This window comes from Phacochoerus africanus, chromosome 4 (genome assembly GCF_016906955.1).
Source record: "Phacochoerus africanus isolate WHEZ1 chromosome 4, ROS_Pafr_v1, whole genome shotgun sequence".
In the NCBI taxonomy this organism is placed as follows: Eukaryota; Metazoa; Chordata; class Mammalia; order Artiodactyla; family Suidae; genus Phacochoerus; species Phacochoerus africanus.
Window position 1 is genome coordinate 72,871,120 of NC_062547.1, and position 26,946 is coordinate 72,898,065.

Consider the following 26,946-nt stretch of genomic DNA (forward strand, 5'->3'; position numbering starts at 1 on the left):
CTGTGAATATAGGGGTGCATGTGTCTTTTCTAATTAGTGTTTTTGTTGTGGGTATATACCCAGGAGTGGAATTGCTGGGTCATGTGGTAGTTGTGGTAGTTCTGTTTTCAGTTTTTTGAGAAATAAATATTCCTTATCCTTCAGAAATACATACTGAAATAGATGAAATGAAAAGCTGGGATTTGCTTCAAAGCAATCCAGGGCTGGGAGCCGGAGGGGAGCGAAGAATCACAATCAGCCTTGAGCTGGTCATTGTTGACTTGGTGAGATGGGTACTTGAGACTCATTATCCTAGTTTCTCTGCTTTTGTGTGTATTTTAAGTTGTGTGGAATGCAAAGTTCAGCCAAATGTAACCAATGAATGAAGCCAAATTAAAAAGTCCTCTGAATTTAAAAAAAACAAAACATTGACCTCAGCACTCTCTTCAAAGACAGACCCATGTTTTCTACTCTCCTCGACAGCAAAATTCCTCGAAAGATTTGTCCAGCTCCGATATTTTCCCACCCTGTCTCTCTGGGTCCACTCCAATCTGGCTTCTGGCCCCTGCAGCACTGAATTGATGTTTAGCGCCACTGGTGATCACTGTGCCAAATGCCAGAGCCTCCTGCATTTTTATTCCCAACCCTGACCCCAGACTTACCCATCCCCTGGGATGTCTGAGGCTCATCAGACATCAACCATGATGTGTCCAAAATCAACCCCTGCTCTTGGCCAGTCCTGCCTCTCCCTCCAACTTTCCTGGTTTCATTAGGGAAAAATATCTCATCTTTCTAGCTGCCTTGGGCCTTGGAGTTTTTGGAGATTACTTTCTCTCTCAAATCTCATACTATGCCTGTCAGCCCTGCCTTTAAAACCTGGCCGGGAGTTCCCTTCGTGGCTCAGTGGTAGCGAACCCAACTAGTATCCACGAGGATGTGGGTTCAATCCCAGCTTCACTCAGTGGATTAAAGATCTGGCATTGCTATGAACTATGGTTTACGTCTCAAACAAGGCTCAGATCTGGCATGGCTGTGGCTGTGGCGTAGGCCAGCAGCTATAGCGCCAATGCAACCCCTAGCTTGGGAACTTCCATTATGCTACAGGTTCGGCCCTAAAAAGAAAAGAAAACCTGGCTAGAATCTGACCTGTCTCACCGCATAGCTGGGGCCATCAGCCTTCCTCTGGATTATTCCAGATCTCATGGCTGGTCTCCAGGTTTCTGTGCTTGCTGTACTCCACCCACAACTCTTTGCATCCTCTTTTGTTCTTCTTAAATCCCCGTGGGGCATCTCCCTCCTTGCTAAGACCTACCAGGCCTTTTTTGATCTGTGCTCCTCCCCTTCCTGCTGGCATCTCCTCCACTCTCGCCCTCACTCACTCCACCTGCATGCCAGCCACAGTACTGTCCCAGGGACTTTGCATGTGCTATGCCCTCTGCCTGGACTGCTGGGTCCCAAGACAGCAAGCTATCCCCCCCCAACCCCACATCCTTAGGGTCTTTGCTTAAATGTCACCTTATCAGCAAGGCCTTCGCAGGCTACCCCTAAAACTGTCTTTCTCTCTCTCACTCACACACACACACAATTTCCCTGATTTTCTTTTTTCTTTAAAAAAAAAACTCTCTATGCCCACAAGAATGCAAGTTTCTTCAGGACAGGGATTTTTGTGTTTTCTTGACAATAAGTTGTGGCCTCTGGAGCAGTGCCTGGAATGCCGTGTATGTGCAGTAGATCTGCTGAAGCTAGGCAGCTGAAGGTCAGGGTGAAAGGAGAGGCTGCCTGAAGGGCACACATGTGCCAAGGTGGAGGATGGAAGGAGGGAAGGCACCACAGGCAGGAGCAAAGGCTACAAAGATTTAATTTAAAGTCACAGTGTCTCAGCTGGGGATGCCACCTCGAGGGGCACTCCCAAATCCAGAGTTCCTCAAGGGGCCCCTCCAGGCTCAGGGCCGAGGGATGGGGAGGGCTGCCCCCCGCCTTCCTCCGGAGGGTGAGGGCTGGCTCTCAGGTGCTCGCTGGGGCAGGTTCTGCTGTGGTCGCTGCGGCCGCGGGCTCCTTCTGCACCAGCTCAGGCTCGTCCTCACCATCCTGGGGAGGGTGGACCAGGACTTTGTCTAAGATGCCAAACTCCTGGGCCTCCATGGGGCTCATGTAGCGGTCCCTCTCCATGGCCGACTCTGCAAGGGAAGCAAGGTAGTGATTAAGGTCTGGGGTTACATTCCGGCTCCTGATCTACCCCCTTCCTCCCTGTGTGACCCTGGCCTTACCCTCCCTGTGCCTCAGTTTTCCCATGAGTAAAATACCTGCTTTAATTTTTTTTTTTTTTTTAAGGGAGGCACCTGTAGGATATGGAATATCCCCCTGGGGTCAAATCGGAGCTGCAGGTGCTGGCCTACACCATAGCCACAGCAACGCCAGATCTGAGCCATCTCTGCGACCTATTCTGCAACTCATGGCAACGCTGGATCCTTAATCCGCTGAGTGGAGCCAGGGATCAAACCCGCATTCCCGTGGGTACTAGTAAGTTTCTTAACCCTCTCTGAGCCACAACAGGAATTCCCTATTTCAGTTTTTTAAAAAACTTTGTTGATATGTAAATGTCCATCCAGGAAAGCACATGGATCGAATAAGTGGGCACTGCTGATTTTCAGAGTGAACACACCCACGTGGCCGGCACTCCAATCAGCCCCCCAAACCTCACTGGGGCTACTTCTAATCACTGACCCCCTGCCAAGGAGTAACCACAACCCTAACAGTGGCCTAAAACAGCACAGGTTAGTTATGCCAGTCTTTGCCCTTTAAATACAGACCCTTAGAGCATTCACTTCTTTTAGCACACAGTGCTGTGTTTCTTCTTTTTTTTTTTTTTTTGCTTTTAGGGCCGCATCTTCCTGTGTGTTCAGCTTCACTGCCTCACAGCTTTTCAGAGGGGCTGTGTCCTGTCCATGGCCGCCTGCAGTGGATGGACATTCTAATTGCTCCACACGCCCCTCAGCAGTGGGTGGTGTCCGTATTTTCTCTTAGCTGGTGCAGCGGATTGAAGTGGTATCTCATGATGGCCTTATCTGCCTTTCCCTAATAACTACTGACATCATTATTAAACATTATCACCAAAGATGATGAGGGAGTTCCCGTCGTGGCTCAATGATTAATGAATCCGACTAGGAACCATGAAGTTGCGGGTTAGATCCCTGGCCTCGCTCAGTGGGTTAAGGATCGCCGTTGCTGTGAGCTGTGGTGTAGGTCGCAGACATGGCTCGGATCCCATGTTGCTGTGGCTCTAGTGAAGGCCAGCGGCTAGAGTTCCGATTAGACCCCTAGTCTGGGAACTTCCATATGCCTCATATGAGGCCCTAGAAAAGACAAAAAAAAAAAGATGATGAGCCTCAGAGTTCCCGTTGTGGCATAGGTCATAGACACGGCTTGGATGCTGTGTTGTTGTGGCTGTGGTGCAGGCTGGCGGCTGCAGCTCCAGTTCAACCCCTAGCCTGGGAACTTCCGTATGCTGTGGGTGTGGCCCTAAAAAGCGCGGGGGGGAGGAGGGAGAATGATGAGCCTCTTCCGTGTCTTGGCCATTTGGAACATTCCTTGTGGAAGACCCTGTTCAAACCTTTGGACCTATTTCAGTGAAGTTTTGGTGAGGCTCCTGTAAGTGGGTCTTTTTAAAGTGCTCGTGGAGCTCCCTGGTGGCTCTATGGGTTAAGGACTGGGTCTTGTTACTGCTGTGGCTGCTGTTCAATCCCTGCCCTGGGGAACTTCTGCATGCTGCAGGCATGGCCGGAAAAACAATAACAACAAAACAACACATTAAGTGCTCAGAACAGGGGTTCTCAACCAGGGTGGGGAGGATTCTGACCCCCAGGGGACACTGGGTGACATCTGGAGACAGTTTTGCTCTCACAGCTGGAGGTGCTACTGGCATCTAGTAGGCAGCGCCCAGGGATGTGCCACATATCCTGCCCGGGAAGGCTCCCGCACAGATGGTCCAGCCCCGAGTGTCAGTAACACCGAGGTCCAGGTGTGTGTTGGTCATAATAAAAGGGAGCAGCTGGGAGCCCGCGCGGGACAGGGCACTCACCAATCACCTGCAGGCTCTGCTTGGTGTGCTTGGCGTAGATGCTGTAGAGCTGCTTCTTGAGTTTCATGATCTCCTCTGCCTGGATGGCAATGTCTGTGGCTTGGCCCTGGGGGACGTCCCAAGAGGGAGAAGGTTGGGGTCAGTGGGTACCACTCTTGGGGAGAGACTGGAGACGGGGATTCCAGAGCAGGTCCTGGGCTTCTGGCTGGGCTTTGTGAGTCCCTCCACATCCTGCTTCATCATCAGCGCCACCAGGAAGGCTTCCTGTATTAACTCTATGTTATTTTCTGCAGCTGGGACCTCCCTGACCTGGAGAAATGGCGCCTCCCAGGGCAGCTACTTCCTACTTCTACTGTCCAGAGCACACTTTTTACATACAAACCAGCCAATCCAAGCCCACACTCTGGGTCACCATCCCCCTGCCCAGTTATTGGGGTACCAGATAACTAGGGACAGTCCTTATGCCCCAGAAACTGTTCACACTAGCCAGTCCTAAGCCTGATTATCTTGCTTGCTCATTCTTTCCTGCAGAAACCAAACGAAGGCTCTTGCCCGCTCTCTCCTTCTGACCAACCCTGGTGCCTCTCTATGTGGCCCCCATAGCCTGGGCTGAGATACAATCCAGTAACCAGAGCCACAGCAGTGATTACACCAGATCCTTAACCCACTGAGCCACCAGAGAACTCCCAAACTGTCTTTTCAATGGCAATCCTCTCCTGATCTCTTGGCTTCACTATACCTGCATACTAATCAAACCTACATTTTATTTATTTTTAAGAGTTCCCCTCATGGCACAGTGGAAACAATCTGACTAGGATCCATGAGGTTGCGAGTTCTATCCTGGCCTCATTCACTGGGTTAAGGATCCGGCATTGCTGTGAGCTGTGGTGTAGGTCACAGATGTGGCTTGGCTCCTGCATTGCTGTGGCTGTGGCCTAGGCTGGCAGCTGCAAGTCCAACTGGACCCCTAGCCTGGGAACCTCTATATGCTTCAGGTGCAACCCTAAAAAGCAAAAAAAAAAAAAAAAAGTTTTATTCTATTTTTATTTTTTTGGCCACATCTGTGGCATATGGAAATTCCTGGGCCAGAGATCGAATCTGAGCTGCAGTTGTGGCCTGAGCTACAGCTATGGCAATGCTGGATCCTTAATGCATTGTGCCACAGTGCGAAGTCCTAAAACCTACATTTGAAAACACTCTCACACCCCCATGTGACTTCCGGCCAGCTTGCCCTTCTGTTCTAGACCCTGTCCCCTATCCCATCCCCAAAGCAGCTTGCAGGGCCTGGCACTCACCCTGGCGCCCCCAGAGGGCTGGTGGATCATGATGCGGGAGTTGGGGAGCGAGTGGCGCATGCCCGGGGTGCCTGCGGCCAGAAGCAGGGAGCCCATGCTGGCGGCCTGTCCCACACACCACGTGCAGATGGGGTTCAGGATGTACTGCATCGTGTCATAGATGGCCAGACCTGAGGTCACCACGCCACCTGCAGATGGGGCACAAGTGTGGGGCTGTGCCACTTCCTCCCACTGTCCCTTCCCTAGGGCAGCCTCTGGCCCTGGGGGAGGGCTGGTGTAGACACCCTTGAGAGCCAGGTCCCAAGCACAAATACTTCCGGGGGTAGGGAGGTGACAGAAACAGGTGATACGAAGCAGGTGGGGCAGAAGAGAATGCATGCTCCAGAGTAAGCTGACAGTTGCCATAAGTGCATGTGGGCCCAGGAGGGCCAGATCTGCCAAAATTTCAAGAGAAATTAGAAGTTGGGAGAGTATGGTGGCTAAGAGCCAAGGCTCTGGAGCCAGCCTGCTGGGGTTATGACCCCTAGCTGGGCAGGCAGTTTATCATGTGTGACCCTGGGCAAGTTAGCCAACCTCTTGGAACCAGTGTCTCCTTGTGGATTGGAGATAATTAAAGAATACCAATCACGTGAGGTTGCCATGAAGATAAACTGAGTTAAATGTGTGTAAAGTGCTTAGAAAAGTGCCTGCCATGGTACATGCTCAATCAGGATTGGCTCTTCTCCCTTTGGTGGGGAGCATGGGGTGTGTGGAATCTACCAATTAAAAAAATCTTGACATTTATTTTTAGGTCAGGTCGGTAAAACACTACACATAGGATAAAAGAGGCAGGTTCAAGCAAGGGGCAGGCAGCTTCTGGAGGTTCCAAGACACTGGGGATTCTGAAGGAAGCTCCACACCTTTTCCTTCTCCAGAAAGTGAACATCTCTGATTGGGGGTTCATTCCTGGGAGTTACCAAGCTTGTCCCCAGGAGTGCCCCTGGTACCCAGGGAAGGCCCTGCTCACCAGGGCTGTTGATATACATGTGGATGGGCTTCTTGTTGCTTTCAGACTGCAGGAAAAGCAGCTGTGCGATGACCAGGCTGGCAACACTGTCGTCAATCTGCAAGTGGGGAGGGCATGGGTGTCCCCCAGTGGGGGTAAGGGCTAAAGGAGTCAGTTACAGGGTGCCTGGGGGTGAGTCAGGGAATCCTAAAGGGGGTCAAAGCCGAAGTAAGAAGAACTGGAAAGAGTTCAGGACCCAGGAGGGATTCGGTGGGGGGGGGGGTGTGATCCAGATCCAGGGGGTTTGGGGCCCAGGAAGGGGGCTGTCAGTAGACTCAGGGTACAGGAAAGGAAGGGATCAGGAGTTTGGGGAGAGGGAGTGGAGCCCAGGAATGGGGAGGAGGGTTATTGGTGGGGTAGGCAATCAGAGATTAGTAAAGGGGAAGCAGAAGGTTTGATAAAGGGGTAGAGGGGGTTCTAGGGGCCAGGAGAGAGGGAGGTGCCCGGGAGACTGGTGTCAGGTTGGGAGAGGGGCGGAGCCTAGGAAGGAAAGTCAGGAGGCGAGGTTAGGGAACCTAGGAGGTTTGGGCAGGGGTGCATGGGGTCTGGGCAGGTGCAGGGGAGGATCCGGGCGCAGGGCACTCACTGGGCCCATGACGCACACGATGCGCTCCCGCAGCAGCCGTGAGTAGATGTCATAAGCGCGCTCCCCGCGACCCTGCGGGAGCAAGATGAGGCTGAGGGTCAAGGGCCCGCCGAGCCCTCAGCCCTCCCAGCCCCAGGCCCTGTCCCCGCCCGGCCACTGTACCGTCTGCTCCACCACGATGGGAATGAGCGGGAGAGCCCGGGACACTGTCGCGTGCAGGCTCCGCTGCATGACCAGGCGGTTCTCGGGCGTCCGCTGTGGGGAAAAGCGGGCAACAAGACGAGACCCCAGCCCGGGGAACCTGCCTGCGGCCACCCGGGCCCCCCGCACCAATATTTCGGGCAACATCGTGCAGCACGCCTATCCCAGCCGCCGTACGTTGCCGGAACTACAATTCTCGGCGTGCTTTGCGCTTGCGGCCCTCTCACGAGACCTCCCACTTCCGGGAAGCGACAGGGCTGGTTTGTTGACGGGGCGGGGTCTGGAAGGGGCGGGATCAGGGAAGTATTGCCAGTGCAGAGCCAGAGAACTTCAAAGGCGCCTGCTTCAGTCTCTTTCCCAGAGATTCTTCACAATTTTCTGCTCTTCGTTGCTTATCTTAAAAATCAGCTCCGTGTGCCCGCTGGGCTTCGGCCTCAACGATCTTCCAGCCTGGCGGGGCAGACTACTACTGAGATCTTCCCATCAGTCTGTAGTTATGGGTGGGAGAGAGGGAGGGACCCTAGGCTATAGAAACGAAGGGGTGGCCTGGGAGGTCAGTCTGGAAAGCTTCCTAGGAGTGGGTATTGGAGCTGGGCTTTGAAGGCGTTTCTGGTAGAGAGAAGAGAATGGAGAAAGGAGTGGGGGAAGAAGGGTTACGTCCCTGATAACGTTTGGGACTCCTCTCTGTCTCCACATCTTCTCAAGGTGGATTCTTTTTCGTCTTTCATTTCAAATGTCACGGCAGCGTTGTCCCTTATTTTGTCCCCAGAGCCTAAAACGGTGCCTGGCACACATTAGGTGCTTATCAACTACACTTTGAGCCAAGAGATGAAGTGGAGTTCCTGTCGTGGCTCAGTGGTTAATGAACCTGACTAGTATCCATGAGGATGAGGGTTAGGTCCCTGGCCCCGCTCACTGGGTTAAGGATTCAGTGTTGCCTTGGGCTGTAGGTCGCAGATGCAGCTCGGATCCCGCGTTGCTGTGGGCTAGGCCTGCAGCTATAGCTCTGACTGACCACTAGCCTGGCAACCTCCATATGCCTCAGGAGCAGCCCTAAGAAGACAAAACAGCAAAAAAAAAAAAAAAAAGAGAGAGAGATGAAGAGGTGAGAAAGGTTAAGAGCTGAGGGTTTTGGAGTCAGCTACCCACGTGCCAAGCCTGGCTCAACCACTGATTTGCTATGTGATCTTAAGTGCATTGTTTAAAGATGGTGACCAACCTCACAGGGAAGGATTTAACAATACCTGATGCTGAGGCAGCATATTGACATCCCCTGAATTTATCTTTATTTATTTATTTATTTTGGCCACACCCATGGCATATGAAAGTTCCTGGGCCATGGGTCAAACCCTCATCACAGCAGTGACCCTAACCACTGCAGCGACAATGCCAGATCCTTAACCCTCTGGGTCACAAGAGAACTCTAACATCCCCTGAATTTCAGTCTTGGATCCACTACATACAAGTTGTGTGTCCTGGAGCCTTAGTTTCTCATCTACAAAGTGCAGTTAATGATAATAAACTATATCCTAGGGTTGTGGGCTTCAGAGTGGACCTGGAATGTAGTAAGTGCTCAATTTGTATTAGCCATTGATGTGGTGTTAGGTCAGCAACCATGGGCATCCAAGAAATCCATCCAAATGAGGGTCTGTTTGAAGTGGGTTTTGATGCATAGTTAGGAGTTCACAGGCAGACCACTCCTAATTGCTGGACTCTCGACTTGATGCTGGGTAGTTTTGTGCCTACTGGGATCCCATTCTTCTCAGGAGACAGAGCAGGACACAGACACTCCTCGCCTTATAGGATCAAGGGCAGTATAGAGGAGGTAAGATATTGAAGTGGGAGAGTTTGGTGGAGGCCCCTGGAGGCATTCCTGGTACTAGGAGTGGTATTTCCCCAGCGGTGGCTGAGGAGGTATGTGTCCCAGTTCCCAGTTTCTGCTGCGAGTCAGGTGGGTGGCTCTGCCCAGCTGGTTCCCCTGAGGGCTGAACTCCTGCCCTGCCCTGGGGAGAAGGGCTGTGCCTTTGGTTGCCACAGCCCCCTCAGTTCCCCCCTGGCTTCCTCTCCCTTGTCCTGACACTGCCCCACAGTTCCTGCCCTCACTGCCTTTGTTCTACCTGCTCTACCTATTCACAGTTCAACTGCTTTTCACATCCTCCTTTTTTTTTGGTCTTTTGCCCTTTTAAGGCCACACCAGCGGCGTATGGAAGTTCCCAGGCTAGGGGTCTAATTGGAGCTGTTGCTGCTGGCCTATGCCAGGGCCACAGCAACACCAGATCCAAGTCGCGTCTGCGACCTACACCACAGCTCAGAGCAACACTGGATCCTTAACCCACTGAGCAAGGCCAGGGATCGAACCCGCAACCTCATGGTTCCTAGTCAGATTCGTTTCTGCTGCACCCTGATGAGAACTCCTCACATCCTCCTTTTAACCATTCCTGATAATGCCCTCCCAAGTGTTGCAACTTCACCACTGACCCAGGCCCTGCTGTTTCTTCATTCAGCAGCCTAAGTGATCCTCTTAAAAGGTAATTCAAACCTTATGGGGAGTTCCCGCCCCCTCCTGCTCCACAGCTCACCTCCTTGCTCTGACCCCCTCACTCACTCCACTGCAGCCACACTGGCCTCCTTGCTAATCCTCTCACTAATAAGGTACACACCAGCCTCAGGGCCTTTGCACTGGCTGTTCCCTCTGCCTGGAATGCCCTTCCCATGGCACCCTCCTCACCTCACATCAATTCCATACTCATTGTCCCCTCTGACACCCCAGTTGAAGACCACAAGCCCCACCCTTATGTCCCAGAACACTGTACCCCTTTCCCTTGCTTTGCTTTTCTTTTCTTTCTGCTGTGTCATGACAGGAACTCCTTTTTTTTTTGTTCTTGTGCTTTACTTTTCTTTATAAGACTTATTAGCCTAGTCCCTCCTTACTCAAAATAGGCTTCACAGACCAGCAGCATCACTTGGGATCTTGTTAATAAGGCCGACTGGGAGTTCCCAATGTGGTGCAACAGGATCAGCAGCGACTCTGCCATGTCAGGTGCAGGTTCAACCCCTGACCTGGCACAGTGTCTTAAAGTAGGTTGAAACTGTGGCTCAGATCCCCAAGAACTCCATGTGCCACAGGATGGCCAAAAAAAAAAAAAAAAAAGGACCCCTGTTAGGCTCCACTCTAGACCTACTGAGTCAGAACTTTCATTTGAACCGGATCCCCAGGCCATCCATCCACAGGCATACTGAAATTTGAGAAGTGCTCCCATAGGATACATGTACTGTTTTTTGTTTGTTTGTTTGTTTTTTGCTATTTTAGGGTTGCACTCATGGCAAATGGAGGTTCCCAGGCTAGGGGTCAAATTGGACCTGTGCCGCCGGCCTACACCACAGCCACAGCAACATGGGATTTGAGCCATGTCCGTGACCTACACCACAGCTCACGTCAATGCCTGATCCATAACCCAGATTGAGGCCAGGGATTGAACCTGCCATCCTCATGGATCCTAGTGAGGTTTGTTAACTGCTGAGCCACGAAGGGCACTTCTACTGCTTATTTTTTTAATGTTAAATTTTATGGGGTTTTTTTGGCTGCACCAGCAATGTACAAAAGTTCCCAGGCCAGGGATTGAACCCATGCCACGGCAGTGACCTGAGCCACAGCAGTGACACCAGATCCTTAACCACTGGGCCATTTACTGAGTTAAAGAACTCCCATTTACTGCTTATTTTGTTTACTGTCTGTCTTCCCTGCTAAACTATAAGCTCAGCAGAACAAGGCATTTCTCTACTTTTTTCAGCATCTGGAACAGTGTTAAGCACGCAGTAGGTATTCCATAAACATTGACCGAGTCAATGAAAGAATGGCTCATGGGTGGAGAGTGGGGAGATTGAGCAGGACATAGAAGTGAGGCAGTGATGAAGGCAGATGTGTCCACCAGTTGGTGGGAAGTAACAGAAATTGTCTGGGAGTTCCCTGTTGGCTCAGCAAGTTAAGGATCCACCATTGAGGAGTTCGCATTGTGGCTCAGCAGTTAACGAACCCGACTAGCATCCACGAGGACGCAGGTTCAATCCCTGGCCTCGCTCGGTGGGTTAAGGATCTAGTGTTGCCGTGAGCTGTAATGTAGGTTGAAGACTTGGCTTGGATCCAGCCTTGTTGTGGCTGTGGCATAGGCTGGCAGCTGTAACTCCAATTCAACCCCTAGCCTGGGAACCTCCATATGCCTCGGGTGCAGCCTTGAAAAGACAAAAAAAAAAAAAAAAAAAAACAAAGGATCCAGCATTGTCACTGCTGTAGCTTGGGTCACTGCTGTGGGATGGGTTTGATCCCTGGCCTGGGAATTTCTGCATGCCATGAGTGCAGCTAAAAAAGAAGTCTTACCCCCAGAGAGGATTTTTTTTTAAACACTGGAGCTTTCTCAGTATGGATGTCAGCCTGGAATACCCACCTTGGAAAAGATAGAAGTTTCCAGAGGCTGAGCATTAGGAATGGTTTGGCTAGTCACAGCCACTATGATAGACATTGCCACAAGGAATAAAGTCACCACTCCCAAAGAAATAACTGAATATTGGGGGAAAAAAGCTCCAAAACCCCAAGCCCCACAAAAATAAAAAAGACAGTGTTCATTGCAGCATGATTCACAATAGCCAAGACATGGAAACAGACTAAATGTCAATCGACATATGAATAGTTTAAGAAGATGTAGTACAGGGAGTTCCCATTGTGGCTCAGCGGTAGTGAACCCGACTAGTATCCATGAGGATGCCAGTTCCAATCCCTGGCCCTGCTCAGTGGGTTAAGGATCTGGCATTGCCATGAGCTGCAGTGTGGGTTGCAGACTGGCTCAGTTCCCTTGCTGTGGCTGTGCTGTAGGCCACCAGCTGCAGTTCTGATTGAACCCCTAGCCTGGAAACTTCCATATGCCACAGATATGGCCCTAAAAAAAGAAAAATAAGACTATGTAGTACATATATACAATGAGATACTACTCACCATAAAAAAGAATGAAGTAATGCAATTTGCGGCAACATGGATGGACCCAGAGATTCTCATATTAAGTGAAGTAAATCAGACAGAGAAAGACAAATACTATATATCAATTATATGTGGAATCTAAAATACGACACAAATGAATCTATATAATGAAACAAACAGATTCAGGATCAAGGAGAACAGACTTGTGGTTGTCAAGGGGGCAGGGGTTGGGGAGGGAGTGGAGTGGGAAGGTGGGGTTAGCATATGTAAGCTACTATACACAGAGGGGATAAACAATCAAATCCTACTCTGTAGCACTGAGAACTATATTCACTATCCTATGATAAACCATAATGGAAAAGAATATTTACAAAAGAGAATGTATATATATGTATATATGTATAAATGAATAACTTAGCTGTTAGAAGAAATTAATACAACATTGTAAATCAACTATACCGCAATAAGAAATAAAAATTAAAAATTAAAAACAAAAACAAAAAGATAAGATAAATGTCTTCTACAAAGGGAGACCAGCAATAGGCAGATGCAGCCATTCAGAAGAGACATGTGGCGGCAGCTTGTGTGAGGTAGAATCTGGAGCAGGGGGAGTGGGGTGGGTTTGTGAAACGTTTAGGGAGAACAGACAGAGCTTGCAGATTGTGTGATAAATTGTTCTCTAAAAGTCATAATTTCTTGGCGTTTCCTTCGTGGCTCAGCGGTTAACGATCCCGACTAGGATCCGTAATGTTTCGGGTTCAATCCCTGGCCTTGCTCAGTGGGTTAGGATCTGGTGTTGCTGTAAACTGTAGCTCTGATTCGACCCCTAGCCTGGGAACTTCCATATGCCACAAATGCAGCCCTAAAAAGCAAAACATAAATAAATAAATTAATTAAAAAATAAAAGTCCTATTTCTTTAGCAGTGATCTATTGCTGCATAACATATAATCCTGTAATTTAGTGACTTAAAATAACAGTACATTCAACATTATCATTTAGAATAAACATTATCTCATAGTTTCTCTGGGCAGCTTAGCAAGGTGTTCTGACTTGGGGTTTTTCCTGAAGTTGGGGGTCAAACTATCAGCCCGGGCTGTCTGTTGTCTTATCTGAAGGCTCAGGTAGAGATGAAGGATCCACTTCCAAGGTGGCCCACTGACATGGCTAGCAAGTCAGATACTGGACAAGGCAGGTGGCTAGCTATCAGGAGGCTTCAGTTCCTCGCCAGGTAGACCTCTTCACTAATTGAGTGTCCTCACAACATGGCAGCTGGCCTCTCCCTAGAGCGAGTGACCCAAGAGCGCACAGCGGAAGCTGTAAGAACTGATACAACCTGGCTTTGGAAGGCACACATTATGACTTCCACAGTATTCCAATGGTGGGATGGTCTAGCCACCATTCAGCGTGGGTCAGATGACTCTGCCAAGGGGTGAATATAAGAGGTGGGCACCCTTGGAGGTCCCTCAAAGGGTGGTCACTGCACCCTTCCATCCCGGGACTACATTTCTCAGCACCCCCTGCATCCAAGGAACCATGTGATGAGTTCACCAGTGTATCCTGAAAGGAAATGATGTGATCCTTCCAAGCTGAGGAGCTGGAGAAGCAGATTGGCTTCTCCCTTCTCTTTCCCCTTCTGCCAGCTCTTGCAGTTGAATGCAGTGGCCTGATAAAGATGGTAGAACCACAGAAGGAGCCTATCAGGAAGACCTATCCAGGAAGACGTTTTTTGGCTCTGACGTTGCCACAAACTGTGGTGTAGGTTGGGATGGGACCACACACGCCTAGATGCTAAGAGTGTGAGTGGAGGGGTATGGGTAATACTTATTTTCTTCTTTTTGTTCTTTTATGGGTCATGTCTGGCTGAGGCCATTGGGTGCATGGAGGTATTCTTTACTGAGATGGTTTTTTTTCCCATCAAAATTGTGTGTTTATTTAATTTGAGACAAACCCATTACATATGAAATTGTGTGCTCACTTGCTTTTGTTGTTGTTTTTAAATTTATTTTATTGAGGTATAGTTGATTTACAATGTGGTATTAATTTCTGCTGTGCAGAATTAATGACTGTAATTTCAGTTATACATATATATATATTGTTTTTCAGATTTTTTTTTCCCATTAGGTTTATTACAGGATATTGCATAGTGTTCCCTGCATTCTACAGTGAGACCTTGTTGTTTACCATTCTATAGTTTGGGGAGTTTGCATTGTGGCACAGTGGAAACAAATCCGACTAGTAAATATGAGGACACCGGTTTGATCCCTGGCCTCACTCAGTGGGTTAAGGATCTGGCGTTGCCATGAACTGTGGTGTAGGTTGCAGACGTGGTTCGGATCCTGAGTTGCTGTGGCTGTGGTGTAGGCCGACAGCTACAGCTCCGACTTGACCCATAGCCTGGGAACTTCCATATGTCTCAGGTGCGGCCCTAAAAAGACAAGAAAAAAAAAAGAATAGTTTGCCTCTGCTAACCCCAAACTCCCAAGCCATCCCTCCGTCACTTCCCTTCCCTCTTGGCAACCACAAGTCTTTTTCTGTGTCTGTGAGTCTGTTTCTGTTTCATAGATAAATTCATTTGCATAAACACATTTTTTTGTTTGTTTTATAGGTTTTTTTAAAATTATAGTTGATTTACAGTATTGTGTTGGCTGTACAGCAAAGAGGAACACATTTTTTATTTTAGAGCAATATACTTCCATCACAATCTCAGTAAAGAGTACCTCCATGCACCCAATGGCCCCAGCCAGACATGACCCATAAAAGAACATCCATCACATCTGGGTCATTCAACATTTTGGGATTTGTTCGTTGTAGTATTGTAATACTAATCAGCTAGTATTACCTGATTAATTCAGGAGTGGATTGATTATGATAGTGGAGGGGGGGAAGGTTCAGATCTTTCTGGCTGGGGCCACTGGGTGCATGGAGGTACTCTTTACTGAGATGGGGATGTGGGTGTCAGGGGAAGGTGATGAGTTAGTTTAGGGCAGCATCTCTCAACCTTGGCACTACTGTCATTTGGGGTTGAATAGTTCTTTGTGGTGAGAGGGTTATCCTGTGCATTATAGAATGTGCAGTAACATCCCTGGCCTCCATCCACTAGGTGTCAGCAGCGGTCCCCGATCAGGTCAACTAAGACGGTCTCTAGACATTTCCCAGTGTCGGAGAACCCCTGGATTAGGCTCTGATGAGTTAGGGCAGCCTGTGGGTATCTAAGGAGAGATTTCCAAGAAGCCTGTGGTTCTGTAATTCTGGCACTCGGTGGGTATAGGATCTTTCCTTCTCCGCCCTACCCCAGGAACGGGGAGGGAGGGAGTGGAGGGAGCCAGGATTGGGGGTGGGGGCAGTTACAGGTCCAAGGAAGAGAACGGATCAGGCAAAAGAATGAATCCGGCAGGGGCACAAGCTGCTGAGACCGGCCAGCAGTTTTTGAAGCATCAAATGTGCAGGGGACGGATATTGAAATGGGGTCCGAGAAAAGCGATGTTGCGCTTTTTTTTTTTTTTGTCCTTTTAGGGCCGCACTGGGGGCATGTGGAGGTTCCCAGGGGCTAGGGGTTGAACTGAAGCTGTAGCCGCCGGCCTACACCACAGCCACAGCAATGCCAGATCCTAGCCGCATCTGGAACTTACACCACAGCTCTTGGCAATGCCGGATCCTTAACCCACTGAGCAAGGCCATGAATGGAACCTTTGTCCTCATGGATGCTAGTCAGATTCCTTTCTGCTGAGCCACGGCAGGAACTCTTGTGCATTCGTTTTTATAGACATGGTAATAGTCCCTGGGTGTGTAATTCTAAAAAAATTATTGGAGTAGAACATACACTCAGTAAAGTGTACCCATCTCTCTCTCTCTCTCTCCTTTTTGATTGGAGTTTTGTTGACTTATAATGTTGTATTCGTTTCAGGTGTACAGCAAAGTGAATCAGTTATTCATAGACATATGTCCATTATTTTTTCCCAGATAGGTTATTACAAACTATTGAGTAGATTTCCCTGTGCTATACAGTAGGTTCTTGTTAATTATCTATTTTATACAGTAGTGTGTATCTGTTATTCCCCTCCTCCTAAGTCATCCCTTCCCCCCAAAGTGTATCCATTTTAACTGTAAAACTCTACGAATCTTTTAACCCGGGTGTACACCCATGTAACTCGTCACCCTGTTCAAGATCTAGAAAGTTCCTCCATGTCCTTTCTCAGTCAATACACCCTGAATATCCCAAGATGACCCATTTTGTAAAGGAGAAAACAAACAGGTAATAAGACAATGGTGACACCCCCATCTCGTTGTTGCAAATATATGTGCGGATGGGACCACACACGCCTAGATGCTAAGAGTGTGAGTGGAGGGGTATGGGTAATACTTATTTTCTTCTTTCTCTTCTTTTATGGGTCATGTCATAAGCATGACATAGTTTTGTTTGTGGGTTTTTTTTTTTTTTTTTTGGTATATTTGGTCACACCCATGGCATGTGGAAGTTTCTGGGCCCAGAGATCGAACACCAGCCACAGCAGCAGCCTAAGTCTGCCAAGCAATGCTGGATCCTTAACTCGATAAGCCCCCAGGGAATTCCAGCATGTTGTGCTTTTTAAAAAATTGAGGTGGGGAGTTCCCGCCGTGACACAGTGGCTTGAGAATTTGACAGCAGTGGCTCAGGTTGCCACAGAGGTGTGGGTTTGATCCCTGGCCTGGTGCAGTGGGTTAAAGGAGCCAGTGTAGCCACATCTGCAGTGTAGGTGGTAGCTGTGGCTTGGATTCAATCCCTGGTTTAGGAACTTCCTTGTGCCACAGGTGCATCCATAAAATTAAAAAATAAAAAATAAATTAAAAAAATAAAAATTGAGATGAAATTCACATAAGATTAACATTTTGACGTATACAATTCAGTGGCATTTAGTATATTCACAAAATTGTACTGCCTCTTTCTAGTTTTAAAATATTTTCATCAACCCCAAAGGAAGGGCTATACCCAGTAACAGTCACTCTCCATCCCCCTTCTCCCCAGCCCCGGGCACCTGCCAGTCTGCTTTCTGTCCCTAGGGCTTTATCTTTTCGGGATATTTTATGTAAGTGCAGTCATACAACAGGTGATGTTTAGTGTCTGGCCTCTTTCACCAAGGATGGTTTCAAGCATCATCCATGTTGTAGCATGAATCTGCACCTCATTCCTTTCTATGGGTGAATAATATTCCACTGTAATAGCTAGAGCACAGTTTGTTGGCCCATGTGCCTGTTGATGGAATTTGAGCATGTCTTGTGTTTATCATAGGAGTAGAGATGGCTTCAAATTTTTGAATTGGAAAGTATTGAATTATTTTTTAGTGATAATCTTTTTTTTCTTTTTTGTCTTTTTAGGGCCACACCTGCAGTATGTGGAGGTTCCCAGGCTAGTGGTCAAATTGGAGCTGGAGCTGCCAGCCTACACCAGAGCCACAGCAACACCAGATCCGAGCTGCATCTGCAGCCTACACTGCAGCTCACGGCAACGCTGGATCCTTAACCCACTGAGTGAGGCCAGGGATCGAACCCACGTCCTCATGCATACTAGTCGGGTGCGTTAACCACTGAGCCACGATGGGAACTCATGTTTAGTGATAATTATTAATAGTTAAGGCATGGTAGAGTAGGGGAGAGAGGGTCCTGGGTTCAGTTGTTTTCTTTTTTTTTCTTTTTGTCCACCCTATAGTATATGGAGTTCCTGGGCCAGGGATCAGATCCAAGCCACAGCTGCCACATAAGCCGCAGCTGCAGCAACACCAGATCCTCAACCCACTGCACCAGGCCAGGGATCGAACTTGAATTCCAATGCTCCCAAGATGCTGCTGCTGATCCGTTGTGCCACAGCAGGAACTCCCTGGGTTGAGTTTTTATTACCCCACTACTTATCCTGTAGCTGCCGGCCTACACCACAGTCACAGCAATGCCGGATCCTTAACTCACTGAGCGAGGCGAGGAATCTAACCTTCGTCCTCATGGATACTGGATTCGTTTCCACTGAGCCACGATGGGAACTCCTGGGAATACATTTATTTTAATATGGAATACATTTATTTTAAAATGGAAACACTAAATGACTGCCATACACAGGAAAATGGAATCACACACCAGAAATGGATGGCGATTGAATTAAAACTACAGTGAAAGCAAAACACTGTTTTTAAGTGGGGGGGAGGAGCCCCACTTCTCCATATTCTCCTGGTAAGCTGCCTTAGTCAGCCTGACTGCCTTAAATTGCCAGGGGAACCATCAGTTAAGCCCACTGGACCCTGACCCATTTCTGACAGTTTCTCAACGAGCCCAGGGCTCTGTCCCCCAAAGACCATAATTCTGTATACCCCTGTTTTTTATCTTCTCCCTTCCCTGTCCAACTTGTTTTAAAGTCAGCTCTGTTAGAGTTCCCTGGTGGCTCTGTGGGTTAAGGCTCAAGTGTTGTCACTGCTGTGGCTCCATTCGCTGCTGTGGTATGGGTTCCATCCCTGGCCTGGGAACTTCCACATGCCCAAGGTGCAACCAAAAAAAAAAAAAAAAAGTCAACTCTTTTTTTTTTTTTTGTTCTTTTTCTTTCCTAGGGGCCACACCTGTGGCATATGGAAGAAGTTCCCAGGCCAGGGGTCAAATTGGAGCCGCAGCTGCTGGCCGCAGCCCTAGCAATGCCAGATCTGAGCCACATCTTCGACCTACATCACAGCTCATGGCAACCTTGGATCCTTAACCTACTGGAGGGATTGAACCACGGACTGAAACCGTGTCCTCATGCATACTAGTGGGGTTCATCACAGTTGGGTTTGTCACCACTGAGCCAATATGGAAACTCCAGAAAAGTCAACTCTATTGAAGTATAATGTCCATTTAATAAAATGTATCCATTTTAAGTGTATAGTTTGATGAGTTTTTGACAAATCCGTAGTGTCACCAATACCCCAATCATTACAGAGAACATTTCCATCACCCTCGAAAGATTCCTCTGGGTTCCTTTGCCGTCAACCCCCTTCCCATCCTTATACCCAAGCAATCATTAATCCAATTTTCTGTCACTCTAGATTAGATTTCCCATTACTGGGATTTCATATAAATGGAACCATATAGTATGTTGTCTTTTGTAACCAGCTTCCTTCATTCAGCATAATGTTTTTGAGATTCACTGGTGCTCTTGTGTGTATTCATTGATTCATTCATTCCTTTTCATTGCTAAATAATATTCCGTTGTATGCATGTGCCGGTTTATCTGTTCTGGAACTTTGGGTTTCCAGTTTGGGGCTATTTCAAATAAACCTGCTCTGAATATTGCTGTATAAGACTTTGTGTGAGCATAAATTTTTGCTTCTCTTGGGTAAATACCAAATGTGGAATGTCTGGATCTTATGGAAGGTGTGTGCTTAACTTGGAAAGCAACTGCCAAACCATTTTCCAAAGTGGCGGCACAATTTTCCACTCGCACAGCAATCTCTGAGAGTTCCAGTTCCTCCACATCCTCAGTATCACTTCGTATGGGCAAGTTCTTGTTTTAAAATCTTAGTTTTTGAGAGTTCCTGTTGTGGCTCAGTGGGTTACAAACCCGACTGTATCCATAAAGGTGCAGGCTCAACCCCTGGCATCACTCAGTGGGTTAAGGATCTGAAATTGCCATGAGCCATGGTGTAGGTCACAGATGTAGGCTCCTATCCTGCGTTGCTGTGGCTGTGGTGTAGGTCTGCAGCTGCAGCTGCGATTTGACCCCTAGCCTGGGAACTTCCATGTGCTGCAGGTGTGGCCCTGAGAAGCTAGAATAGAATAGGGTAGAATAGCATAGCATAGCATAGAATAGAACTTAGATGTGTAGTGATATCCCATTGGGGTTTTAATGTTCATTTCCCTGATGATTAATGCTTTCGAGCATCTTTTCATGTGCCTGTGGCCCTCTCTGTGCCTTATTTTTTGAAGTGTCAGTTCTGAACCCTTGCCATTTTGTTTGTCTTATTATGAGTTGTAAGAGTTCTTTACGTGTTCTGGCAATAAGACCTTTGTCAGATATATGTATTCCAAGTGCCTCCTTCCAGTTAATTGTATGCCTTTTCATTTCTTAATGGTCCTCTTCAAATCTTGAGATGCTTTAATTGTCCCTTCAGGAAATCATGGTCTTTTCAAAGCAATATTCTCTGTATTCTCAACGTCCTCAGAAATCCTTCTCTCCACTTTCTCTCCCTAACAGATGCCTGGATGTCCCCTGAGGACCAGAAGCTCTTAAATCGTAGCTCTTTTCTTTCCAGCTCCTCACAGTTGTGTGCCTCTTAGGGCAAGGTGGGTGTCTTTCTCCTGTCATTGATCCTGACTCTCCCCTAAAACTCTGCAGCTTTGACTCTCAGGTCATCAAGTGTGCTCTCTGCTACTTGTCCTTGCTGCTTTCTCCATTAGCCCTCAGAGTCACACTTTCCTTTAATATTTTCCTTCCTGGTTCCTTTCTTGAAAACTCTTCTGGGCTTTTTTTTTTTTTTTTTTTTTTTCCTTTTCACCAGCAAAATGGCTTTACTCAGGAGCAGCAAAAAATTACAATTTGGGACATGCAATGCAATGAACCACATAACTGTCTAGTAAAATAAAGTAGAGGAAACTCTTTTATAGAGGAGAAGGGGAGCACGTCTGGGAGAAGCTGTTATAAACAAAAAGTCTATAGGTGGAAACTGGGAGTTTGAAGTACCGTGGCTTTTCATTGGCTGATTTGTGACTGTTTCTCATTGGCTAAGTTGTTGCCAGGCAAGGAGATCTTTCTTCCTCCTGCTTGTGGTGATCATGTAGTGCCACTTCCTGCCAGAGATGCTAGGTATGTCTCCTCCCGTTGGGATCTGTATTGACGTAGGGTCGTACATGCATGAGAGCTTGCCCTTGGGCATGATTCTTAGTGACTCCAGCATCCACGTGGACCAGGGTTTCCCAACCTCAGCACTTACATTTGAGGCCAGGTCACTCTTGCTCATGGGGTCTGCCCTGTGCATTGTAGGATGTCCAGTAATATCCCTGGTTTCCACCTCCCCCCAATGCTAGTAGAACCCCACCACCACCAAGTTCTGACAACCAAAAATGTCTCCAGATGTGGCCAGATGTCCCCTGGGGAGCCAGGGTCAGACTCACCCTTGACTGAGAACCACTGAGCTTGATGATCCTTCCTGGCTTTCAATTCCTTCAACTCTTCTCACCCAATGACCCCGTCCTCCCCTCTTCTTCAGCCTCCAGCTCTCAGGGTCTTAATTTAGTTTTTTTGTTTTTTGTTTCTTTTTTTGTCTTTCTGTCTTTTCTAAGGCCGAACCCGAGGCATATGGAGGTTCCCAGGCTAGGGGTTGAATCAGAGCTGTAGCTGCCGGCCTACACCACAGTCACAGCAATGCCAGATCCGAGCCACATCTGCGACCCACACCGCAGCTCATGGCAATGCCAGATCCTTAACCCACTGAACAAGGCCAGGGATCGAACCCACAACCTCATGGTTCCTAGTCGGATTTGTTAACCACTGCATCATGACGGGAACTCCTTAATTTAGATCTTGTCGTTTCCAAAAACTGCATCCCTTCCGTATTCTCACACACTCTGCTCATCCACCACACTTCTTTTCTTCCCATCTCACTCCTTTTGGTATTCCTATCCAAACAATCCTTTAACTCTGTTAGAACCTGTAATCCGTGGATCCTTTCCCCCCCCCACACATACTTTCCCCTGTTCCCTCACTGAGTTTAGAGCCATGGTCTGTCATTACAGTCCCTTCTTCTTTTTTTTTTTTTGTCTTTTGTCCTTTTTCAGGGCCGCTCCCATGGCATATGGAGGTTCCCAGGCTAGGGGTCTAATCAGAGCTGTAGCCACCGGCCTACACCAGAGCCATAGCAACGTGGGATCCGAGCCATGTCTGCAACCTACACCACAGCTCACGGCAACGCCGGATCCTTAACCCACTGAGCAAGGCCAGGGATCAAACCCGCAACCTCATGGTTCCTAGTCGGATTCGTTAACCACTGAGCCATGACGGGAACTCCTGTATGTCTGTTAATCCCAAACTCCTAATTTATCCCTAACCCCTCTTTCCTCTTTGATAACCATAAATTTGTTTTCTATGTTTGGGAGTCTCCTTCTGTTTTGTGAAAAGTTCCTTTTTTTCTTTTTTTTAGATTCCACATATTAGTGACATCATAAGGTATTTGTCTTTCTCTGGCTTACTTCACTCAGTGTGATAATCTCTAGGTCCATCCATGTTGCTGCAAATGACTTTATTTTGTTCTTTTTTCTGACCAAGTAATATTCCATTGCATATAGGTACCACATCTTCTTTATCCATTCCTCTGTTGGTGGACATGTAGATTGCTTCCATGTCTTGGCTATTGTAAATAGTGTTACTGTGAACATTGGGATGCATGTATCTTTTCAAGTTAGGGTTTTCTCCAGTTATATGCCCAGGGGTGGATTGGTAACCGTATTTTTAGTTCTTTTTTTTTTCTTTTCTTTTTCTTTTTAGGGCTGTACCTGTGGCATATGGAGGTTCCCAGGCTGGGGGCAAATCAGAGCTCTAGCTGCAGGCTTACACCACAGCCACAGCAACGCTGGATCTGAGCCTCATCTACAACGTACACCACAGCTCACGACAATGCCAGATCCTTGACCCACTGAGCGAGGGGGATCGAACTTGCGTCCTCGTGGATACTAGTCAGATTCGTTTCTGTTGATCCACAATGGGAGCTCCTATTTTTAGTTCTTTAAGGAACTTCCATACTGTTCTCCAGAGTGGCTGCACCAATCATTTTAACTATTTAATAGCTCAGTGGCATTAAATACCTTCACATTTTTGTACAGTCATCCTCACTGTCCCTCTCCAGAACTTTCTCATCTTCCCAAACTGAAACTACATCCCCATTAAACACTGACTCTCCATACCCTCCCCTGGATCCTTAACCCACTGGGCCACAAGGGAACTTCCTGTCCTCCCTTTTTTAAGGCTGAATAGTGTGCCGCTCTATGTATAGACAATATTTTGTGTATCCATTCATTCGTCAATGGACATTTCGGTTGCTTCCACCTTTCGGCTATTGTGAATGATGCTGCTGTGAACATGAGTGTACAAGTGTCTGTTTGAGTCCCTGCTTTCAGTTCTTTTGAGGAGATACTTAGGAGTGAAATGGCTGCATCACATGGTACTTCTGTTTCAGACTTTTTGAGGAACTGCCATGCTGTTTTCCCTGCCTTAGCTTTGAACCTCATCTTCTTTCTAAAGGGAAGTCAGCCACCATTAGTGAGGTGTTAAAAATATGTATCACCAAACTGAGCCTTTTTCTTGAACACAGTCAGAAGAATCTAACAATCAAAAAGGGAAGGAGTTCCTGCTGTGGTGGAAGGGGACTGGCCGCCTTTCTACAGCGCCAGAACACAGGTTCAATCCCTGGCTTGGCACAGTGGGTTAAAAGATCCAGCATTGCCCCAGCTGCAGCATAGGTCACAAGTGCAGGTTGGATCTGATCCCTGGCCTAGGAACTCCATATGCCACGAAAGAAAGAAAGAAAGAGAGAAAGGGGATAAACTTTCTCACCAGGGGAGTCAAGATTATTTGAGACTGTGTTCAGACTCCATCTCACATCCTTCCAGGAACTAGGATGAGCAACCCTCCCGGCTGTCCTGGCATTTCCTCAGCACGAGGTATTATCAGTGCTAAATCTGGGGAAATCCTGGGCAAAAGGGCATGAGTTCACCCTATCCAGAGCACTCTGACCTGCTCTCTGCTCTGGGCCACAGTATCTCAATCCACCAAGTCAGTTTCCAGATGGACAAATGGAATCTGTATGAGTTTCCTAAGGCTACAGTAACAAAGTACCATAGACCTGGGGGCTTTAACAACACAAATGTGTTGTCTCACAATTCTGGAAGCTGGAAGTCCAAGATCGTGTTGCTAGGGACACCATCCCTCTGGAACCTGTAGGGGAACCTTCTTCCTTGCGTCTCCCAGCTTCTGGTGATTTTCTGGCAATCTTTGGTGTAGCTGTAGCTTGGCTTGTAGATGCATCACAATTATTTACTTACTTATCATTTTTGGCCTCCCCAAGGCATATGGAGTTCCTGGGCCAGGGATCAGGTCAGAGCCACAGTTTTGCGACCTACTCCGCATCAATGGCAACTCTGATCCTTAACCCTCTGTGCCAGGTCCAGGATGGAATCTGCGCCTGGATGCACCACAGCAGGAATTCCTAGATGCATCACTTTAATCCTGTGTCTTCTGATGACCCTCTCCCTGTGTCTGTTCACCTGTTCACACGCATCCTGCTGTGCATGTCTGTGTCCACATTCCCTGTTTTTCCAAGGACACCAGTCAGATGGATAGGGCCCACCGTAATCACATCATCTTAACTTGACTACTTCCGCAAAGACCCCCTTTCCAAATAAGGGCACATTTCAAGGTCCTGGGGGCTAGGAGTTCAACCTAACTTTTTTGGGGGGTGTGGGGGAGGACACAATTTAACCCATAACCCAGCCTTTGCGGGGGGTACTGGGAAGGGACAGGCCGAATCTCTCCCTTTGCACCACGGTGATCTCAGCTATGATGCTAAAGAGAAACATTGAATTTTGGGGGCTAGATTTACCAGCCGGAATCCTTTGTGCCTTAAAATCTGGTAGAAATCTCATCTGGTAATGTTTCCCCAGCTGTAACCATTTCCCTGCAGATGAATAGTAGCGGGAGGACAAAAAAGGTTAATCTCAGAATAACCATTGGGAGTTATTGGATTTCGGAAGAGGAGGCAATGAAAGATGCATTTTACAGACCTCTCTTTTTTTTTTTTTTTTTGGTCTTTTTACTATTTCTTGGGCCGCTCCCACGGCATATGGAGGTTCCCAGGCTAGGGGTCCAATCGGAGCTGTAGCCACCGGCCTACGCCAGAGCCACAGCAACGCGGGATCCGAGCCGCGTCTGCAACCTACACTGCAGCTCATGGCAACGCCGGATCGTTAACCCACTGAGCAAGGGCAGGGACCGAACCCGCAACCTCATGGTTCCTAGTCAGATTCGTTAGCCACTGCGCCACGATGGGAACTCCTACAGACCTCTCTTACTGAAGGGAAGGATAGGACAGAGTTTCGGTTAAGGAGATACTTTTAATTAGTTGTCAGATTGAGCAAATAAAAATATAGAATGTCTGTTTAAATTTCAATTTCAGATACACAAGCAACGATGTTTTAGTGTAAGTCAATCCCGTGCAATATATAGGACACACATGCTAAAAATTATTCATTGTTGGAGTTCCCTGGTGGCTCAGTGGGTTAAGGATGTGGCATTGTCCCTGCTGTGACTCAGGTCACTGCTGTGGAGTGAGTTCAATCCCCTGGCCCAGGAGCTTGCATGCTGTGGGCACGGACGAAAAATTATTCATTGTTTATATTATCTGAACCTACATTTTATCTGGCAGCCCCTTTTCCAAATGAGTAATGGAGTTAAGCCACGTTAAAAGGGTGTTATGATGGATTTCTTGAAACTTTGAGGTTGCTTCAGGATGTGGCTAAAGCAGAAGTGGTTCAGAACACACACATACACTGACCCCAGTGAAGCCCTGATGTGATTCTTATTAGATGCCGCCTCTCCCCCGACCCCCTTTCTGAGATGTCCACATTTCTGGATTTGGTGTTCACTGTTCCTTTGCCTTTAAAAAAAAGTGATTTTTATTTTTTCCATTATAGTTGGTTTACAGTGTTCTATCAATTTTCTACTCTACAGCAAAGTGACCCAGTGACGCACACATATGTACATTCTTTTTTTTTTTTTTTTTTATTCTTTTCTAGAGTTGCACCTGCAGCATATGGAGGTTCCCAGGCTAGGGGTCTAATTGGAGCTGTAGCAGCTGGCCTATACCACAGACCCAGTGATGCAGGATCCCAGCCACATCTGCAACCTACACCACAGCTCATGGCAACACCGGATCCCTAACCCACTGAGCGAGGCCAGGAATCAAACCCATGTCCTCATGGATGCTAGTTAGATTCATTTCCACTGAGTCACGATGGGAACTCCCTTGTCTTTCTCTTTCTGACTTAGTTCACTTAGTATGAGAGTCCCTAATCCCATCAGTGTGGCTGCAAATGGCATTATTTTGTTCTTTTTTATGGCTGAGTAGTATTCCATTGTGTATATATAGCACATCTTCTTAATCCATTCATCTGTGGATGGACATTTAGGTTGTTTCCATGTCTTGGCTATTGTGAAGAGTGCTGCAATGAACATATGCGCACATGTATCATTTTTCAAGGAAAGTTTTGTCTGGATATATGCCCAAGAATGTGATTGCTCTGTCATATAGTAGTTCTATATTTAGTTTTCTGAGATATTTCCTTACTGTTTTCCATAGTGGTTGTTCCAATTTACATTCCCACCAACAGTGTAGGAGGGTATCTTTTTCTCCACACCCCCTCCAGCATTTGTTATTTGTGGACTTATTAATGATGGCCATTCTGACTCGTGTGAGTAATTTTAATTTGCATTTCTCTAATAATCAGTGACGTGACCATTTTTTCATGTTTTTGTTGGCCATCTGTATATCTTCTTTGGAGAAATATCTATTCAGTCTTTTGCCCATTTTTCCATTGGGTTGTTGGCTTTTTTGCTGTTGAGTTGTATAAGTTGTTTGTATATTTTAGAGATTAAACCCTTGTCAGTTGCATCGTTTGAAACTCTTTTCCCTCATTCTGTAGTTGTCTCTCTTTCTTTTTTTATGGTTTCCTTTGCTGCCTTTTTAATTAATTAATTAATTAATTAATTTTTGCTTTTTAGGGCTGCCCCTGTGGCATATGAAGGTTCCCAGGCT

The 26,946-nt window shown here is 47.5% G+C and overlaps 2 protein-coding genes across 2 annotated transcripts in view; one reads left to right on the plus strand and one right to left on the minus strand.

Moving 5' to 3' along the window:
• Nucleotides 1–26,946, plus strand: part of ACER1 (alkaline ceramidase 1) — a 62,930-nt gene that overhangs the window by 1,803 nt on the left and 34,181 nt on the right. The gene's annotated exons all lie outside the window — the stretch shown is intronic.
• Nucleotides 1,820–7,389, minus strand: CLPP (caseinolytic mitochondrial matrix peptidase proteolytic subunit). The gene is made up of 6 exons (XM_047777354.1): nucleotides 7,146–7,389; nucleotides 6,984–7,055; nucleotides 6,359–6,455; nucleotides 5,353–5,540; nucleotides 4,058–4,163; nucleotides 1,820–2,156 (listed from the first exon to the last, which is right to left on the minus strand). Exons 1-6 carry the CDS (start codon nucleotides 7,329–7,331, stop codon nucleotides 1,984–1,986), a joined length of 822 nt encoding a protein of 273 aa, XP_047633310.1. The 5' UTR covers nucleotides 7,332–7,389; the 3' UTR covers nucleotides 1,820–1,983.